Source organism: Malus sylvestris, chromosome 10, assembly GCF_916048215.2.
Source record: "Malus sylvestris chromosome 10, drMalSylv7.2, whole genome shotgun sequence".
Classification (NCBI taxonomy): Eukaryota; Viridiplantae; Streptophyta; class Magnoliopsida; order Rosales; family Rosaceae; genus Malus; species Malus sylvestris.
In genome coordinates, this window is record NC_062269.1 from 4290221 (window position 1) to 4304103 (window position 13883).

The 13883-nt window shown below is 38.5% G+C and overlaps 2 protein-coding genes and 1 long non-coding RNA gene across 3 annotated transcripts; all 3 read right to left on the reverse strand.

Moving 5' to 3' along the window:
• Positions 1 to 1369: 1369 nt before the first annotated feature.
• On the reverse strand, positions 1370 to 2297 carry LOC126587381 (uncharacterized). Its single transcript, XM_050252425.1, has 2 exons — positions 2282 to 2297; positions 1370 to 1713 (listed from the first exon to the last, which is right to left on the reverse strand). The coding sequence occupies exons 1-2, from the start codon at positions 2295 to 2297 to the stop codon at positions 1370 to 1372; spliced, it is 360 nt and encodes a 119-aa protein (XP_050108382.1).
• Positions 2087 to 11652, reverse strand: LOC126585024 (uncharacterized). The gene is made up of 10 exons (XM_050249420.1): positions 11513 to 11652; positions 11352 to 11413; positions 10771 to 10890; positions 10544 to 10643; positions 10246 to 10326; positions 3951 to 4000; positions 3706 to 3856; positions 3563 to 3619; positions 2708 to 2829; positions 2087 to 2607 (listed from the first exon to the last, which is right to left on the reverse strand). The coding sequence occupies exons 1-10, from the start codon at positions 11603 to 11605 to the stop codon at positions 2397 to 2399; spliced, it is 1047 nt and encodes a 348-aa protein (XP_050105377.1). The 5' UTR covers positions 11606 to 11652; the 3' UTR covers positions 2087 to 2396.
• On the reverse strand, positions 5219 to 7954 carry LOC126585040 (uncharacterized). The gene is made up of 2 exons (XR_007610272.1): positions 6297 to 7954; positions 5219 to 6168 (listed from the first exon to the last, which is right to left on the reverse strand). It is a non-coding gene; the product is annotated as an uncharacterized LOC126585040 (long non-coding RNA).
• Positions 11653 to 13883: the final 2231 nt, after the last annotated feature.

Below are 13883 nucleotides of genomic sequence, written 5' to 3' on the forward strand. Positions count from 1 at the left end.
TGGTGCGTGGCTACACTACTCCGGCCCTCAAAGCTCAACATAATACGCTACGAGTTCAAATTCTCTCTTTTTAGTGTAGTTTAAAGTAGAACTAGTCTTTCATAGTCGGCCAAAAAAAGAAAGAATGTGATACTAATATATTGAACTCATATAGGAATCACTCATGAGCTATAAATTTGACTGTGATACTAATATATAGAACTCATATGTACTCATGAACGTGGTATCAACATATTAAACTCACATTAGTGTAGCAGTAGTGTTATACATATTAAACTCAAGCTACCGATTCTTATATACAGTTATTATGCTCACTCAAACTACTCTGAAAGGCCTTTTAGATCTAATCTATTATTGCTTTGAAGATTACATAATTACATTTGGTTGCTTTAACTTTTTTGGATGTCTTTTCAAGCGTTGATACTTATTACTTGTCGCCTTTTGATGGGAACTCAACTCAGGGTGGGGAAGGTTCGGTGTGATAGCACTAAAAAGTCTTTATTAGCATGGGGTGACTAATGCTCTGTACAATTATTGAGATACAAAACCCCACAAGAAATTAAACAAATTACGTATCCATAATTAAAATAAGAAAAATTTAATTCAGGAGAAGTTGAAATAAGGAGTCAGAATCATATTCTTATTAAAATTGTTTACTTAAGAATAAAATTGAGTCCATATAAGTTGTTTAATAATTCACCTGAATCAGGATAGAAATAAATATGATTACTAAAATACTCTTATTCTAAATAACATATTTATATGCCAAATAATTGGATAACTTCAAATTAATGTCGTTAGTAATATTATTTGGAACATAATAAAACCTTAATAGTAATTACCCTATAAGCATTAATTATTTGTTGTTTTCTTAATCCCTATGATTATTATTATTATTTTTTTTTTTTTTGAAGCAAAGTTACGATATTCATTAAACAACTTAGAGTACGTACAAACTAAGAATAGTGTGCATAATGAGCCTCAATAAAAATCTTGCCGGGAATTTCAGCACGATTGAAGGAAAAAAACATCCCGCACATCAATAGACCTATCCTCAAATGAACAATAGAAATGGAAATTACAATCCCTCCCCAATGGGAATATCTTGGATCAAATCCGGAAGCTCCTCGAATCAGAATACTTCATGAGCACTACTAATCCCTATACGAGCAAGTCGATGCGCTGCCAAGTTACCTTCCCGCTGGATATATGACTGATCGACAAAGTCGCCCAACCCACAAGGAAACACCTCAAATAATTTATTATGGGACCAAAAGCTAAGCAGTCATCCCCTTGCCCCTTCATGGCGGCCAACACAAAACTAGCATCTCCTTCAAAGTTAACCTTCACCTCCGCCGGACATTGACTCTTAGCCAACAACAGCGGTAATAAACTCCCCCAAGTGGTTACGAATCACAACCCCAAAACCTCCCCGGAGCCCGCTTTGACTCCAGGCCCCGTCAAAGTTACACTTGATCCAACCCTCCTCAGGTTTCCGCCACTTCTGAACCTCCCGAATAGACCGCTTTGCTGCTGGCTTGTGCCATTTGTGATATTCCTGCATCCAACCCTCGGTTCTAAGCACAATCTCGTGCGGTGGTAACAAAGAGCCGTTCCATAGTACATCATTTCTATGCTTCCGTAGAGCCCAGATCAACATCAAACAAAGTTCAAACCCCGGAGTAGGAACCTGTAGATTTATATTGGCTAACCCTATGATTATTAAAGAAACATGAAATTCAAGAAACACAACACAGGTCCTTTTGCTAGCAGTGGATGGTGGTGGCCGGCAAAAGTGAAATTATAGTAAATATCTAAGGGCATAACGGATAAGAACAATTAATTCTGATTCTTCTATATCTTGGAAATTGAATTACCACCTCCAATTAAGGAGTCAAATTCATTCAAAATGAAAATTTGAAATCCATATTTTGTGTGGGTCCCACCTTTCTTTTTATTCACTCAAGTTTAGTAAACGAAGGTCAGAATCTAATTCCGTATTTTAATTCCGATTACAGGTTCATAAACACGCCACCAATATATTTAGTCAGAAAAAAAAATTATGTTGAATTTTATTGAGAGAAAATTGAATTTCAAGGACTACAATCATATATTCAGTATATTTAATCAGAATTCAGAAAATAAATTCTGCAGTTCTACATAAACAAAAATCAGAAATATACATAAATACAACCTTTTACAAATCTTCAATAAAAATACAGTTTTTCACTAAACAAACAATAACGGGGCACTAAAGGGACACTAAAACGTGTTTTATTGCCTGTATAAAGCCCCATATGAAAGGCAAAGTCTGATCCTTTCCATCCCCTGGTTAATAAATTTACCCAATGAAAGTTTGCAGCAAGACTTCACAGTATGTGTTTTTCGAATTAACGTTATGCGGAGGTCCTAGATAAGCTACTTAGAGTGTCATAAATGGAGTCGATTTCAGTATGAGACCGGCTTGTTGCTGCAAACAAAAGGTGTTTAGGTGCTTCTGCTCTATCGAAATAAAATGCTCCCGATACAAGTTTTTCTTTAGGCTGTAAAGCCAACCAAATTACGGTGTCTGCACCTTGCTCGTTCGTTCTAAGCTTTCCCGATAGCCTAAAACAAATTTAGAAGAAAAATGGAAGATTAGATATAAAGCAGAAGAAAATAGATCGCAGATACAAATAAGAGATGGAAAATGTTAAAGATTTCGTACGCTTTAGAGAAACTTGGCAAACTCTTGGCAACCCCCGGTGTCTCAGCCCAACCTGGGTGCATTGAGTAGAATCCAATCCCCTTGTTTTTGTTTATATCAGCCCATTTCTCTGTTAACGCCACCTGAATAAGAACAATGTTAGCTCCAGAAATAGCTGAAAAAGTTCTTACTCGAACTGACCAACAGCTCACATCCACACATATAAACTTCTGTTAATTAAGCACTTATACTTATCTGGGAACCTAGTAGTGTACCCCTAAGCCCAAATATCATATCCCGGGGATAAAAAAAAGAAAGGCAGTTGTTTCCTTTCCCTTACTTTTATCATTTGCTGAGTAAAAGTACTTCGTAATTGTAGATTATATACAAACATAATCAATACTATCATCTGGTATTTCTTAGTGTTAACAACATTCCATGATAGTGTCAACTGTGAATCTACCAAATTACTAGCACTGAAACTTCTTAGGAGAAACCAGAAGGAATGTCGGTAAATTTCCTCAATTTAAGACGTAACTACCAAATTCAAACGAAATCATTGCTACCAAAACCAAGAACTACCATTTGTTATAATAACTCCGTCTAATATGTTGGAAGAGAACTCAAGGCTAAGGTTCAGAGTACACTGCATTCTGATTCATGTTATGTGGCATATGTATCAGAAATTTTTGTGCAAATAGAAGTTTTAAGAACTTGCTCAGTTGAATGCATTAGTTTTCCTCCGCTTAAATTCAGTAGAAATAATCGAATCACAGTATTCAGATCATCCTTTTTGGCATCTTCTGAAACATATCATAAAGAGGATAAAAAATCACTAAAATAATGCAAATATATTATCTCTTAAAGGGATCAAACCTGAACTCTCTTGTTTCGACCATATTGTTCCACGCCATTAAAGTTCCCATCACCAAACTGCATTAGACATATATTTTGGAACTTGATGAGCATTGGACAAATCGAGTGTAACGTTACGAACAGAATTTCATAGAAGCAATTACCTGTAAATCCTTGGTCAATGGTGTAGTGTACATTCCACCAGAGGAAACAGTAATAACCCGGGCATCAGGTGTAGCTTTCTCCAGCAATGGCAACATCAATTCCGTCATGGCATAGGTGCCTAATACATTCACAGCAAAGTTCAACTCAAACCTGGCATTTGAAAGAAAAAGACTTAAAATTTTATATAGAGAAAAAGGATAGAATATCTAAACAAAACTGTGTATAGAGGTAATCGAGAACACACCCCTCTGATGTGGTAACTCTATTATGCTCAAGCAAACCAGCATTGTTCACCTAAAGGCAGCAGGAGATTTCTCAAAATCAAACAGACAGCGACATGACAAGAAAGCCACCAAATTGCATACAAATTTGATTAGTTTTAAATTAATTCACAATGCCAGAAATCAGACAAGAACTTCAACAGAGGATAACAAAATAATATATATATATATATATATATATATATATGTTGATGCACAAAACCGGAGAGTCTTGGAACAACGTAAATCCGACTGTGAATCTGCAAGAAAGTAAGGAACACAAGATGAATCGTGGTTCACCCCAATGTTTGGGCTACGTCCACACTGATGTTGATTGTATTTCTCTGTAACTGTATGTATGGATTACAAGTGTGAGGGGGAGTCCCCCAGAGAAAGAGAGAGTTTGAGAGACCTTTGCTCTCAATGTGAGAGCCTCTGTTTGGGGATGTGAAGCCCCCGGATTGTGAGGGTGAGGAGTCCCTTTTATAGACTAAGGGCTCTTCCCCTTTTACATAGATCATGGGCTCAATGTCTGGAAGCCCAAGTAACGAGGCCCAATATAATATGGTACTAACAATAGTCCCCCAAGTCTTCAGTCAAGAGAGTCTTTTGGCTGGAGACTTGAAATTCAGTCCATGTGTGGGCCGAAGTAACTAGATGTCGTCTAGAACTGATACTCGATATGAGGCGGTGTTCACTGTGAAATGATGCTCAACTAGAAGTAGCATATGTTGCGAGGCTGCTCGGTTTGTGGCTTATGTTGCCTTGGTTGGCTCGGCTTGTGGCGTTGAAGGTGAGGGAGTCCCTTTTATAGAATAAGGGCTCGCTCCTCAATACATAAACGATGGGCTAGAGTTGATGCTCGTAGCGAGACGGTTGCTCAGCAGGCGGCGATGCTCTCTAATGATGGTGAGGGAGCCCCTTTTATAGAATAAGGGTTCGCTCCTCAATACATAAGTGATGGGTTAGGAGTGATGCTCGCGGCGAAGCGGTTGCTCAGCAGGCGGCGATGCTCTCTAATGATGGTGAGGGAGTCCCTTTTATAGAATAAGGGCTCGCTCCTCAATACATAAGTGATGGGCTAAGAGTGATGCTCGCAGCGAGGCGGTTGCTCAGTTGACGACGATGCTCTCTAATGATGGTGAGGGAGTCCCTTTTATAGAATAAGGGCTCGCTCCTCAATACATAAGTGATGGGCTAAGAGTGATGCTCGTGGCAAGGCGGTTGCTTAGCAGGCGGCGATGCTCTCTAATGATGGTGAAGGAGTCCCTTTTATAAAATAAGGGCTCGTTCTTCAATGCATAAGTGATGGGTGCTCTCTAATGAAAGTGAGGGAGTCCCTTTTATAGAATAAGGGCTCGCTCCTCAATACATAAGTGATGAGCTAAGAGTGATGTTCGTGGCGAGACGGTTGCTCAGCAGGTGACGATGCTCTCTAATGATGGTGAGGGAGTCCCTTTTATAAAATAAGGGCTCGCTCTTCAATACATAAGTGATGGATGCTCTCTAATGAAAGTGAGGAGCCCTTTTTATAGAATAAGGGTTCGCTCCTCAATACATAAATAATGGGCTAAGTCCCCCAAATATTTTTCATGAGGCCCAGTTGCGGAAGCCCTAATATATGGTACATAATGTAGTCCCCCAAGTCTTCAGTCAATAGAGGCTGTTGGCTGGAGACTTCAAATTCAATCCATGTATGGGCCGAAGTGACCGTTGTTCGGAGGCGGTCTTTGTATACCATGCACTGAAGCTTTGTAGGTGAAGCTTTGAAAGTGAAGTTTTGAAGCTGGAGCTTTTGTAAATGAAGCTTTGAAGCTGGAGCTCTGTTAATGAAGCTTTCGAAGCTGATTGACATGAGTGATGCTCATGAATGTTTATGTTGATTGACATGAGTGATGCTCATGAATGTTGACATGAGTGATGTTCATGAATGTTTATACATGATTGACATCAGTGATGCTCATGTATAATTTTGGAGTACTGAACGTACTTTTGATCACCTGATTGATGATAATAGTGGCAGGCTGCCGAATAATTTGGAGTACTGGACGTACTTTTGATCACCTGATTGATGATAATAGCGGCAGGCTGCCGAATAATTTTTGAGTACTGGACGTACTTTTGATCACCTGGTTGGTGATAATAGAGGGTGAACTTTAAGTGGAGGGATGGAGGTTAGAGTTTGAATTGCTTTCGGTGCACCTGGCACCATCATTACTTCCTCTGTTCTTTTTTATTCCACTCTTCCTCTTTTCCTTTTCTTTTTTTTTTATTTATTTATTTTCTTTCTTGCTCTTTTTTTTTTTTTTTTGTAATTGCTTTCGTCGCACCTGGCACCATCATTACTTCCTCTTTTCTTTTTGATTCCACTCTATTTCCTGCAACTTTCAAAGCGTCAAGGTTGGCAGAGCCCATCTACACAATTGAAGGGAATTTGAGCTTTTGTTTTTGCTTTTACTTTCTCTTTTCCACCGCACCTCTCTCTGTCTCTCCACCTCCAGACATATCACCTGCAGACTTGCTTTTGCTTTTTCTTTTTTCTTAACGGCGACAACTTAGTGAGAATATCTCTTTCAACTTTCATGTAATCAACACCGAAGCAAGAGGCGGAGAGGCGAAAGGTTAATGCAAGGAAGCAATAGAGAAGACAGTCGCGATGATAGTTCGGAGGAGAGTGTGAACGACAAAGATGAGGACAAAGACGAAGATGGAGGTGGAAGTGGAGTCGGCGGCAGTGGGTCCTCGATTCGGATGCTTCCGCCGAACCACCAGTCGTCAACGGCATCTCTGTCATCTTCTATGATAAATCACCGGAAGAGTTTCTCGCCGATTCATAATCTTAATAGCAACAAGCATTTCAGACCGCTCACGGCGTTGAAGGTCACCGACGAGATGATTGGTGTTTCGGTGCCTCGAAAAGCACGGTCAGGTAGAGCAGAAATGAAGTGATTTAAGGCAGAAAAAACTGCCATACGTTTGATTTTAATGGATTCCGGGATACTGATGTTCTTCCTGTCGTTTTTCAACGTCGACGAAGAGGTCTGACGAATGGCCTTCTAGTTGCGGTGTTGTCGGAGACCAAATTCACCGCCAGGCTTCAACGTCCCTTGTTCGGCCGAGAAAATGGAGCGTTTTCTTCTGAGATGACGTCACCATCGTTCTTCAACGAGCTCTCTCTCTGTTTTTCTCTGCTCACCAAAACCGTTGGATCTTCTGTTGATGTAAACTCCCTGCGTTGTTGTCGTGATCGATAGAGAGAGCTCGATCAAAAGTGAAACCCAAAGAACTAATGAGGGCCTTGTTGCAAATGACAATGGAAACCGACGAGACCACAGAGAGGGTCAACGCTCCCACTGTCCCTAGCTGAAACCTCGCTCCTTCCCTCATCTTTTTTGCCTCCGACCCAACTATAAGTTATCCAGTGTCCATAAACAACCCAAAAATGAGAGTAACAGAAACCGATAAATGGGCAATCTGGAGAACTAGATGTTGAGTTGTTTGGAAGGGATCAGAGTCTCAGATCTGATGGATGGCTGAGATCAGTTGGAGGTCAATGCCTAATTGGTTGTGTTGTCTCTCTGTGATTTGCTTGTGGAATTGGAGACTATTGGTCAGCTAATTCAACAGAGATGCACCTGAGTTTCTCTTTCTCTCTGTAGATTGAATGGGTGTCTCTGTGTGTGGGTGTTGGGTTTCTGCAGATTCACGGTGGAGGTATGAAAAATTGAGAGAGAACCAACATAGCTTTTCGTGTCGATTCACAGACAGCGCCAAATGTTGATACACAAAACCGAAGGGTCTTGGAACAACGTAAATCCGATCGTGAATCTGCAAGAAAGTAAAGAACACAAGATGTATCGTGGTCCACGGTGGAGGTATGAAAAATTGAGAGAGAACCGACATAGCTTTTCGTGTCGATTCTCACAGACAGTGCCAAATGTTGACATGAGTGATGCTTATACATGTTCAGAAAAAAGAAAAAGCAAAAGCAAGTCTGCAGGTGATATGTCTGGAGGTGGAGAGACAGAGAGAGGTGCGGTGGAAAAGAGAAAGTAAAAGCAAAAGCAAAAGCTCAAATTCCCTTCAATTGTGCAGATGGGCTCTGCCAACCTTGACGCTCTGAAAGTTGCAGGAAATATAGTGGAATAAAAAAGAAAAGAGGAAGTAATGATGGTGCCAGGTGCACCGAAAGCAATTACAAAAAATAAAAAAAAAGCAAGAAAGAAAATAAATAAATAAATAAAAAAGGAAAAGAGGAAGAGTGGAATAAAAAAGAAAAGAGGAAGTAATAATGGTGCTAGGTGCACCGAAAGCAATTCAAACTCCAACCTCTATCCCTCCACTTAAAGTTCACCCTCTATTATCACCAACCAGGTGATCAAAAGTACGTCCAGTACTCAAAAATTATTCGGCAGCCTGCCGCTATTATCACCAACTAGGTGATCAAAAGTACGTCCAGTACTCCAAAACTATTCGGCAATCTGCCGCTATTATGACCAACCAGGTGATCAAAAGTACGTTCAGTACTCCAAAATTATATATGAGCATCACTCATGTCAATCATGCATAAACATTCATGAGCATCACTCATGCCAATCATACATAAACATTCATGAACATCACTCATGTCAACATTCATAAGCATCACTCATGTCAACATTCATGAGCATCACTCATGTCAACATCCATGAGCATCACTCATGTCAATCAACATAAACATTCATGAGCATAACTCATGTCAATCAGCTTCGAAAGCTTCATTTACAAAGCTCCAGCTTCAAAGCTTCATTTATAAAAGCTCCAGCTTCAAAGCTTCATTTACAAAAGCTCCAGCTTCAAAACTTCACCTACAAAGCTTCAGTGCATGGTATACAAAGACTGCCTCCGAACAACCGCCACTTCGGCCCATACATGGATTGAATTTGAAGTCTCCAGCCAACAACCTCTATTGACTGAAGACTTGGGGGACTACACTATGTACCATATATTTGGCTTCCGCAACTGGGCCTCATGAAAAATACTTGGGGGACTTGGCCCATTATTTATGTATTGAGGAGCGAGCCCTTATTCTATAAAAGGGATTCCCTCACTTTCATTAGAGAGCACCCATCACTTAGGTATTGAGGAGCGAGCCCTTATTCTATAAAAGGGACCCCCTCACCATCATTAGAGAGCATCGCCGCCTACTGAGCAACCGACTCGCCGCGAGCATCACTCTTAACCCATCATTCATGTATTGAGGAGCGAGCCCTTATTCTATAAAAGGGACTCCCTCACCTTCATTAGAAAGCTTGAGGAGCGAGCCCTTATTCTATAAAATGGACTCCCTCACCTTCATTAGGGAGCATCGCCGCCAGCTGAGCAACCGCCTCGCCGCGAGCATCACTCCTAACCCATCACTTATGTATTGAGGAGTGAGTTCTTATTCTATAAAAGGGACTCCCTCACCATCATTAGAGAGCATCGCCGCCTGCTGAGCAACCGCCTCGCCGCGAGCATCAACTCTAGCCCATCATTTATGTATTGAGAAGCGAGCCCTTATTCTATAAAAGGGACTCCCTCACCTTCAACACCACAAGCCGAGCCAACCAAGGCAACATAAGCCACAAGCCGAGCAGCCTCGCAACATGTGCTAGTTCTAGTTGAGCATCATTTCACATTGAGCACCGCCTCATATCGAGTATTCAGTTCTAGACGACATCTAGTTACTTCGGTCCACACATGGACTGAATTTCAAATCTCCAGCCAAAAGACTTTCTTAACTGAAGACTTGGGGAACTACTGTTTATACCATACTTAGGGCCTCCGTATTTAGATCTCGTATAAATACTCGGAGGACTCAAATGTAATTATGTAATAAATGAAGGGGCAAATATGTAATAAGTGAGGAGCCCTTATTCTATAAAAGGACTCCTCACTCTCCTCATTAGAGAGGTCAAGGTTTAGGCTATGGGAAGAGAGAAAACATCTCAGAAGGCAAACACAGAAAATAGGTTAGAGAGCACACTGCCTCTAGCCTTCTTGTATATTCACCATTCAGAGTGAAACAATATCAACATCTGTGGACGTAGCCCAAACCTTGGGATGAACCACGATACATCTTGTGTTCTTTACTTTCTTGCAGATTCACGGTCGGATTTACGTTGTTCCAAGACCACTCCAGTTTTGTGCATCAACAATATATATTATATATACTATATATACTGGTTTAAAATTAACAAGATCCCAGCACATTTAACTGCAATATTAGGTTCCTAGAATTTCAGAATGGATATTTACCAATACGTGAACTGGCACGTTCTTTGTGGTAAACTTGGACGCAAATGACTTGATATCACTAACAGATGATAGATCACAGACCTGCAAATTAAAACCATATTAAAACATTTACAATCAAAACAAGACATTCATAAAGATCACAAAGATCATTACTTAGTGAACTAGTATATAATTTGATAACGTATAACAATAACCGCCTGGGATATAACATTGGGTCATTGACCACTAAAATACGTGAAAAGAACCCATGTAAATAAGTAAAACAATAAAATTAAATTAAAAAAAGGATGCCATATACCTCCAAATGAACATTTTGGTTTCCTGTGTCAGTTTGGATTTTAGACTGTGCAGTTTCACCCCTCTCCTTATTCCGACAAACCATATAGACAGTTGCGCCCCTGGAAAATCATAAGACAATAAACAAAAATACATTAAAAAAATAAATAAACAATAGCAACTATGTTTCTAGCAACCGAAGTTAAGTCTCAAATAACAACTAGCCCACAAATAAAGCAAGAAAAGCACCGTGATGCAAGTCCCTCGGCAGTTGCATAACCAATGCCTGAATTAGCTCCTGTTACAATGCAATTTTTCCCTTCTATCCGAGCTTGCGTATCCTCGGACTTGAATGTCTTTGAATGTTCTCTGCAATGATTTTACATCAATTAAAACAAGTAAAAAAGCGCAACAAGACTTCTTCCATAAACTTTATTCTTGTGAACTCAACGGCAACATTTTGGAAGGAAGAATAAGACAGATAACGGATTTAACAAACGCATCGTTCTAGCATACAGATACACAGAGTATTTGAACCTCACATTGTCGATCCGGTTCCTTAAGATTTCTAGAAAATAAAAGAAATACAAATTTATGGACTTCAAAAAGCCATTGTTGGGATGATTGAGTTCATCAACAAATTTCCAAAACCCCAATTTATATCATGAAAAGAAGAGATGAAAGAAATTAAGCATCCACCATGGGAAAAGTCATATGCTTTGCTTCCTATCAGTTCAAGAGTATATCTTTCTGAATACATAAACACAGCATTTACTTGCAACATTATGATTTATGATCCCAGTTGAAAATTACAGGGATTGGAAGATTACATGAAACCAGACTTGGTGAAATTCAGGTACCCATAAACTCCAAAAGCTGTTTGTCTCCATGCCTGTAAAATTCAGATAAATACAATTATAGGCTTATGAAGTCCAGAGAAAGAACAAGAGATCAAGGGAGGGACGGAGGGACGGAGGGACGGAGGGAGTACCTTGAGAAGAAACATTGCAAGAGCTCCAATGGATAACTGAAGTTCAAGTCTAACACTTACAGTCGTTGGAGTCTCCCTCTCCAACCCATCCATGCCTTTTTATCCTTTTTTTTGTTTCATTCGGTCAAGCGATGCTGCCAATGCGGGTATAGCCGTCTACTAATTAAAGTCACAGTTACTGGTTTGTCCTTATGCCACGTAGCGGCAAAAAAGATTATCATTTAATTGACGAACACGGTTTCAATAAGACATTCATTTGCAGTGAAGAAAATTAATAAACACGTTCCACAATGGAACACTAAAATGACTTTCACTTAATTCAACCGTCATATGATTTCGAATTTAGGTGTTGTTTGGTAGATATGATATTTGAGCGAATACTTAAAAGATAAATGAAATACATTACAAAGTAGACTTAACAAAATGTGAATTAGTAATAACATGTGTCAATGCGACGATGTACTAGAAAAACTAATTAGGTGGTGTTAAGGTATCAAACGGGTCAATTTTGAAGGAAGTTAAAGTTTAACCCCAAAGCTACAATGAGTGAATGACCTAACATAAAAGTCCTTGCAAGGGTTTCTTAACACTTGGAGGTGAAATGATTTTTCACATCCTTACATGCTCCGTCATGTATGATAAATTTTTTTATGGACAATCTAATTGAATCTCATGGAGTACGTATAATAATCATACAGTTGGGTTTCATATGTAAGTCAACCGGCGAATATGAAAGTTGAGGTTCTTGCCCAAAATCAATTCACAATGAGAGGAGTGGCTCACACATCCCACTGTGTCACACATGCATATAATATCCACACACCCAATATAAATTCAGCCAACACATTCAATTGAATAAGGGAGGCAGATTGTCTGCCCTCTTGGTTGGGTGTCTTTCACATCTCCTCCTATTTGTACAGTCATGGTTAAGTCACGTCAACATTTTATATTCTTATTGTTTTTTGTCTTATCATCTCTATAAAAAAAAAAATATATATATATATATATATAATATTGACGTGGCTTAACCGTGACCGTACAAAATAGAAGAGGATGAGAAGGGCACCCAAACAAGAGGGTAGACAATCTGCCTCCCTGAATAAGTGCTCTTTGTTGCTCAAGTGACCCTTTAGATCAGTCAGTAGTACCATTAAACGTTTAATCCGAATACGAATCGGTTATTAAATTAGTAAGGAATTTCAAATTTGAATACAAACTCATATATTAAACGAATAATAACTCAACACATTTAACACGTCTAGAAATGAAATAGGATGAATTTTTATTTAGTGTAAACTATTAACCCACTTAACCCATTTAAGATTTATTTTTGTTTTGTTCATCCACTAACTAAGAAATGCATGATCACTCATTTTTGAACTAAATATCATTAGTGGAAAATAAATACATGCGCCTTTAAATATTTTAATCTCAACACTTGTTATTAAACCCAGAAAAGCGAAAACCATGAATTCTTTGTCACCGAGTGACAAAGCCCTAAATTATAGTCCCTACATAATTGTTAGTTTAGTTCATATCTTGAATATATTTTGAGGATTTCTATATTTCCATGAGTGGTATGAGTTAGGCCTGGCAATTCCTGACACGACCCGATAACCCGACACGACACGACACGAAATTAACAGGTGTTCGGGTCGACACGATAACGAAACGGGTCGTTATCGGGTAACCGATAAGCACCTGTTAAGATAACGGGTTTGTTCGGGTATACACGTGGGTAACACGATACACGATAAGCAGAATATTAATTTAATAATTTATAACCCTAAAAAAATACTATAATAATTATATATATATATATATATATATTAATTTAACAATTTTATACCCCTAAAAACTATAATAATTATATATATATATATATATGTATATATATTAAATTAACTATAATAATTATAATAATTATATATACTATAATAATTATACCCAAAATATTAACTATAATAATTATATATATATATATTAAATTTTATACCCCTAAAAACTATAATAATTATACATACAAAATAAATAGATTTAAATCTACTTAATAAATAAATATATATATACACACACACACACCATTGAACTTCATGGGATACGAATTATACGAAACTAATTTCAACGATCCAACCGTCAAACATGTTTGTATATACTTCCAGATCGCATACGCCAAAAATTGCAAAAAAACAAACATTCAGAGAGCAAGTAACGGGACAAAACTTTTTGACGGTTATAAACGAAAAATCACGATTTAACGGTCATTTTAACTCCGATTTTGATGATTTTTTACAATCACACTCCTTGACCTTATATGAATACAATGATTGAATTCGATCTTCAATTTAAAATATTTACACTAGTGGATACC